We start from the raw sequence: 6,999 nt of genomic DNA, 5'->3' as shown, positions 1-6,999 counted from the left end.
GACCACCATTGTTTGGACTTAATGAACAATGGCATTTTTTGGCATTGGCAACTACAAAAACATTTTGTAACTGTCTCTCAGACGATACACATCGTACTGTGTGCTACTGCTAGTTAAACAAGTGATGTCAACAAATCAGCTATTCAGATAATTTAGGTAAGTAATTTATTTATTTCATGAATTTAGCAGACAGTACTCATATTATTTATATTTTATAGTGACGACAAAAAGTCTAGCACCGGCCTTGAAAGTGACACGACTTACGAGGCATCATTATTAAAAAAATATATTGATAAGGAAAGGGTTAAATCTTGGGCATCAGTAAAAATCACAATAGAGAACAAATGGTTTGAAATATTTCATCATTTTGAAACAAACCATGCTCCATACAATAATGCACTAAAAATTGTGAGATACGCGCTGTCCTTACCAGGAACTAATGCTGCGACTGAACACGTTTTTTCTACAGTAAATAAAGTGTGGACATCAGAAAAATCCCAATTAAGTGTTGAGACTTTGAGCCATTTTATGTGTGAAATATAATTTAACAAATTCTTGTGAAAAATTTCATGACCTTTTAAACGATGACAGCAATCTTAAAAAAATCACTCAAATGAGAAATATGCCAAATAAAATAATACTATACATAATTTTTTAAATGTATTATATTTGTAAATTGTACTTATGTTGAAATAAAAAAATATATTACAATACTATTTTTGCATTCTATGAAAATTTTTGTTGCTCCATATAGACCAAATTTTTAATCAAGAATCCCCCCACCACCCCACCCCCACCCCACCCCCGGTCAATGGTGTCCCGCTTTACCAATGTTAAAATCTGGTCACCTTATCCTAAGATCCCTTCACAGCACACCAGTATGCTCAGGCACACTGGCTGAAAAGCTCTTGCTCTAGAGCCTCCTTCCTTACTGAGCCTGGGGACAGAGGAAAGGAAAATGGAGGTCCAGTGTATGGGCCTCAGAGAAGAGGGCTTGATTCTCACTGCATGACCAGGGCCACCCAGGTCTCTGATTCATCCCTTTATGTTAAAGCCTGTGGATGAGTTAATTTAATGACAGGAACTCATAGTTTGAAAGACTACGCCTGGGCATTTCTTTAAGTGGGGATTGTAGACCCTGACAATTTAGAGGCCACTGAATGTCATGGGAAGAGCACAGGACAGGAAGCTGGGAGATGCAGTTCTTATCTGGGCCCTGCTGCTAACTTTTCCATCTAGGACAAGGGTTTTTTGAAGAGAAAGTAAATTAATAGTCACTCAATTATGTTAAAAAAGTGACATCAAATATGGAGCAAAAGATGTCAGTATGTTCATAATATTTGATATTTGATTTAGTAATTTCATTTCTAAATTTTTCCTTTTTAAGGACAGGGACTTACTCTGTCACCAGGCTGCTGGAGTGCAGTACCTTGATCACAGCTTGGTGCAGCCTTGAATCTTGGGCTCAAGCATCCTCCTGGTTCAGCATCCCAACTAGCTCGAAGAACAGGTGTGTGCCCCCATGCTGGCCTAGTTCTTTTTTTATTTTTTAAGACAGAGATAAGGTCTGAATGTGTTGCCCAGGCTGTTCTCTTCAGAAGGATCCCAGCATCAAGGACTCAGCCACCTCAGCCTCCCAAAGTGCTGAGATGATGGCGTGGACTGGTTGTGCTCATACTACTGTTGTAATTTAGATCACAAAGTAGGGAGCAATTCAAATAACCTACCATAGGGGACTGGTTAAATGTAAATACTCACAGGATGGCCTACTATACAACTATTTTTAATCCTAAATTTTTTTTTTAAGAGACAGAGTCTCACTTTGTTGCCCTTGGTAGAGTGCTATGGCATCACAGCTCACAGTAACCTCCAGCTCTTGGGCTTAGGTGATTCTCTTGCCTCAGCCTCCCGAGAAGCTGGGACTACTGGCACCCACCACAATGCCTAGCTATTTTTTATTGTTGTTGTTGTTGTTGTTTGGCTGGGGCCAGGTTCGGGTTCAAACCTGCCACCCTCAGTATATGGGGCTGGCACCCTACTCACTGAGCCATAGGCACCGCCCTAAAATTTTTTTTATTGAGAGAGAGTCTCTATCATCCTGGGTAGAATGCATCGTCATAGCTCATAGCAACCTCAGTCTCTTGGACTCAAGCAATCTTCCTGCCTCATTCTCCCGAGTAACTAGGACTGCAGGTACCTGCCAAAATGCCCAGCTAGTTTTTCTATTTAAAGTAGAGATGGGGTCTCCCTCTCGCTTAGGGTATCTTGAACTCCTGAGCACAAGCAATCCGCCTGCCTCAGCTTCTCAGAGGTGTGAGTCACACTGCCCATCCTGTAATCCTATTTTTTTTTTTTTTTTTTTTTTTGAGGCAGAGTCTTACTTTGTCACCTGGGTAGAGTGCTATTGTGTCACAGCTCACAGCAACCTCAAACTCTTGGGCTCAAGCGATTCTCTTGCCTCCGTCTCCCAAGTAGCTGGGACTACAGGCACCCAGCACAACACTTGGCTATTTTTTTAGAGATGGAGTCTTGCTGTAGCTCAGGCTGGTCTCAAGTGCAGGCAATCCACACACTTTGGCCTCCCAAAGTGCTGAGATTACAGGTGTGAGCCACTGTACCTGGCCTTTCTGTAATCCTATTTTTGAAAATAGCTTCATGATGTAGGAAAATGTTTGTTACTAGTTATAAAAAGTGGATGATGACCCATATATCCCAGTTTAATTTTTTTTTTTTTTAATTGAGACAGTCTTACTGTGTTGCCCTGGGTAGAGTGCTGTGCCATCACAGCTCACTGCAACCTCAAACTCTTAGGCTTAAGCGATTCTCTTGCCTCACCCTCCCTTGTAGCTGGGACTGTAGGTGCCACCATAGGCCTGGCTATTTTTTTTGTTGTTTTTCTTTGTTTAAGCATGCTTGGGCGAGTTTGAACCCACTAGCCCCAGTGCATTTTTTAAGTATATGTATGAGTGTGCGCTTAATGTGTGTGTACATGCATGTGTGTGCATGTGTGTGCGTGTGTACATGTGTGTGCACATGCGTGCATGTGTGTACATGTCTGCATGCGTGTGTGCAATGTCTGTGTGTACTTGCGTGTGTGTGCACATGTGTGCATGTGTGTGTGTCCAGACCTTACATCTGGGTGCTGTCACACATGCTTTGGAACCTGTCTGGCACATCTAGAGAAATGATGGTTCTGTTGAACTTCTCTTTGCAAGAGGCTCAGGGGCTTCCTGGGAGAGGGCGTATCCTAGAGGACAGATAGGATGGGACAGTTGGGACATAAGCTGGTGCGTTAGCAGCTCTGTGCCTGAGCACCTGTGGTGGCCCTTTTCACTCAACCCCCAGCAGATGTGTGTGATTCTTGCAGATTTTAGGCCTTAAACAAGCAGAGGCCTGGTAGTGGTGCTTGCTCCCTGGTGGCAAGAAAAAAACAGGGACCAGGAAAAGGGGGTGGCATCCTGCAGGGGACTCCTTGGGGACACCCACAGACTTCAAGGGATTTGCAGGGTTGGGAGCCTGCATTGCAGGTAGACTTGGCAAGCTGGCGGCACTCAGGCCGTCGCTGTTGGGTGGCCTGGCTCGCCCTGGCTTGGAGCGGTCAGGGCGTCAGAGGGACAAGGTCCTGTGTTATCCTATCACCATATTCTCAAGCTGCCAGGTAGGGGTGGCTAAGGACAGGAGCCCAAGTGGAGAAATGGGGGCAGCACGGTGGGTGGGTGGGGATGCCCTGCAGAGGTGGAACTGTCACTGCCGCTGCCGCTGCTGGGGGCTCTGCCTCCGTCCGGGCTGGGAGGGGCCAGCCGAGTTTGCCGAGGCCTCGCCCCGTGGGGCAGGTTCCTGGGTCCTGGAGCCTGACCCCCCAGATGTAGGTGTTCGGACTCCTCTTGTGTTTTCGCAGCCACCCGTGGGACGCGGTGGCGCAGGCAGCCATGCGGAAGTACCCGAATCCGATGAACCCAAGCGTGGTGGGCGTGGACGTGCTGGAGCGCCGCGTGGACGGCCGCGGGCGGCTGCACAGCCTGCGCCTGCTCAGCACCGAGTGGGGGCTGCCCGGCCTCGTGGGAGCGGTGAGCCCAGTGTCCGCCCAGGGCGGCGGGGGTGTGGCTGAAACCCAGAGCTGAGGATGCCCATCCCCTGCCCAGTCCCCTCCCCACAGAGCCGCGTCCTCCCGGGGCACCTCCCTCCCGCTCTCCGCTGGCCTTGTCCCCATGTAGTGCCACCGGGCCCGTGCTGAGGAAGCCTGGTCTCGCCATCCTGGGTCGCACCGTGCAGAATTTACGAGCAATGAGGTGCCTTTCTGTGTTTGGTGATACCAAATGGAATTCTCAGCAGGTCCTGATGCCGCTGCTGCTTTCTTTTTTAGATTTTGGGGACCAGTAAGACTTTAACATACATCCAAGAGCATTCTGTTGTGGACCCAGCGGAAAAGAAAATGGAACTTTGTTCCACCAATGTAAGCAATGGCCTCGGATGGGACAGAGGTCTTGGTGGTGGCACGCAGTGCCTTCATTTAATTTTGTTTTCAGTCTAGCTTTGTTCTAACTGATTGTTGATGTTTAATATTTAGCAGCATCTCATTTGTCTTTTTATTCAAGTACAGTAAATGTGCAGGGGCAGGCACACGCTGGATCGTCCTCAGGCAAGCACTCCTCAAAGCCAGTGGAGGGTCAGGCAGCAGGACACAGCCGCCCCTTACGCACCCCTGTGCAGAGGCAGAGACCTGCTAGGGGACAGCCTGGGCTGAGCCCGTGGCTTATTCCATGAACTATTCGTGTTTCCAGCAGGTCAGACGTGGGCTGTGGTGGGCAGAACTCTGAGTTCCCTCCTCACTGCCCCTGGCAGGGCTCTTGCTCTGCCTCGTGCCTCACACACCACGGTGTGGGTTTGAGTTACAGCTCACAGGTCCCTGCCAGGCACCCAGCACTGTGCTGGGGATAGGAAATGCCAAGGTCTCTTAAGAGACCTTCCTGCCCTTGCTGGGCTTATAGCCTGAGGATGGGCCATAAAACCCACAGGTGGATGGCAGGTAAACCCCCCAGGCTGGAGCCCCTGAGGCGGCCTGAGGAGGAAAAGCTTTGTAGAGGCCCTGACAGGTAGGGCAGGGAGGTGGGGACTTGAAGGCTGGCGGGAGCTGCAAGTCTTTTTTGAGTCTTACTTGGTCATCCTGGCTGGAATGCTGGGATGTTACCCTTGCTCACAGCAACCAAAATCCTGGGGTCAGTCCCCCTGCCTCAGTATGCCAAGTAGCTGGGACTAAACATACCCACTACCATGCCTGGCTAGTTTTCTGTTATTAGTAGAGACAGGGACTGACTCTTGCTCAGGCTGGTTAAAGGGATCTTCCTGCTTCAGCCTCCCAGAGTGCTGGGAGTACAGGTGTGCACCCATGAACCTGGGCTAGAAGTTTCTCTCTCTCTCTCTCTTTTTTTTTTGAGACGGTTTCACTTTGTTGCCCTCAGCAGAGTGCTATGACATCAAGCTCACAGCAACCTCCAGCTCTTGGGCTTAGGCAATTCTCCTGCCTCAGCCTCCCGACTAGCTGGAACTACGAGCACCCACCACAACGCTCGGCTATTTTTTTGTTGCAGTTTGGCTGGGGCTGGGTTCAAACCCGCCACTCTCAGTATATGGGGCGGGTGCCCTACCCACGGAGCCACAGGCACTGCCCTGGAAGTCTCTTTTACAGTAGTCGGGAGCCATTGAGAGTTTGTTGCAGGGTGGTAATGTCATCAGGTTGTGTGCTGGCAGCTTTGTGGGGAGAGGGCAGGGGGATGATGGGACCTAAACCAGGCAGCCTGGCGGTCTAGGTAAGAGGCTGTGGGGCAGAATGTGGCGAAAGGAATGGGATGGTCAGTTAGGGTGCAACTCCACTGTCTGATGTGGGTACCAGCCAGGAGCCTGGTTCTGGACATCCCGAGTGTATGAAGTCTCTGCCCTCCTGCATTGTGGTCCATGGGGTGTCCAGGTTGAACTGATAGTGACTGATGGTACAGGTGGCCAGTGCTGCAGTGAAGGAGGGAGTAGGCCCAGACAGGGCCAGCAGGCTGTGGTAGAGCAGGGACAGTGCTAAGTGGCGTCAGGGAGTCTACCATCCTCTCAGGCATCTCCTGTGCAGCCAGGTGTTTAAAACAAAGAGCCATTCCAGGCCTGAGGTTGCTCATTTCCATCCACAAGAGCTTCTCAGGACATCTTCAAACTTGTAAGGAGGCCATGGGAACAGCCTCAGTGTTACCTCTATGTTGTGGGTCCATCTGGGGACACCTTCCAGAGGAGGGCTTGGAATGAGACTCTGAACTGCTGTCAGGATAAAGCCCAACTCCTTAGGATGCTGCATACTAGCTGGACTTTGCAAGGGGCCCCTGTTCTGCTTGAAGCCCCTCTTCCCAGGCAGTCATAAGAGCCTGTGGGGTCTCCACTGGCCAGTCCTCTTTTGCTGCTCCTGACAATTTATGGGTTCTGTTCTCTCTGCCCCAGTATCCTTTACTTGGGAAATTCCATTGATCATTTCAGAAAGCTCAGGTGCCAGCAGAAGGGACAGGGAAGTCTAGTAGAAAGGAAATAGGGTTGGGGCAGGACAGATGGGAGCTGAATGGTCACTGCATGCCTGTAGGACTTGGAGGGTGTTATTTGCCTTTTTGGAGTATCACATTTCTTGCATAAAAAAGAAAGAACAGGGCGGCGCCTGTGGCTCAAAGGAGTAGGGCGCTGGCCCCATATATTGGAGGTGATGGGTTCAAACCTGGCCAGGGCCAAAAACTGCAAACAAACAAACAAAAAAACCAAACAAACCTCAGACAACTGTATTTTATAAACCTGATTTCTCTTCATTAATGTAACTAGCAGAAAAATATTACACATAAAATTATAGCATGTTGGGGCTGGGCATGGTGGTTCACACCTGTAATCTCAGCACTTGGGAGGCTTAGGTGGGAAGATTGCCTGAGCTTGTAAGTTCAAGACCGGCCTGAGCCAGAGCAAGACCCTGTCTCTTAAAAAAAA

General features: G+C 49.2%; 1 protein-coding gene across 1 annotated transcript in view; it reads left to right on the top strand.

The window, feature by feature from the left end:
* Positions 1-3,905: 3,905 nt before the first annotated feature.
* Positions 3,906-6,999, top strand: part of PRELID3A (PRELI domain containing 3A) — an 11,155-nt gene continuing 8,061 nt past the window's right edge. The window contains exons 1-2 of the mRNA XM_012811820.2: positions 3,906-4,067; positions 4,364-4,453. Coding sequence (XP_012667274.1) covers positions 3,930-4,067; positions 4,364-4,453 — 228 coding nt within the window. The 5' untranslated portion in view covers positions 3,906-3,929. The remainder of the gene's footprint in view (positions 4,068-4,363; positions 4,454-6,999) is intronic.

This window comes from Otolemur garnettii, unplaced genomic scaffold (assembly GCF_000181295.1).
Source record: "Otolemur garnettii isolate 467f Iridium unplaced genomic scaffold, OtoGar3 scaffold00176, whole genome shotgun sequence".
In the NCBI taxonomy this organism is placed as follows: Eukaryota; Metazoa; Chordata; class Mammalia; order Primates; family Galagidae; genus Otolemur; species Otolemur garnettii.
Note: the sequence above shows the minus strand (reverse complement) of the source record. Positions and strands in the feature narration are given on the sequence as shown.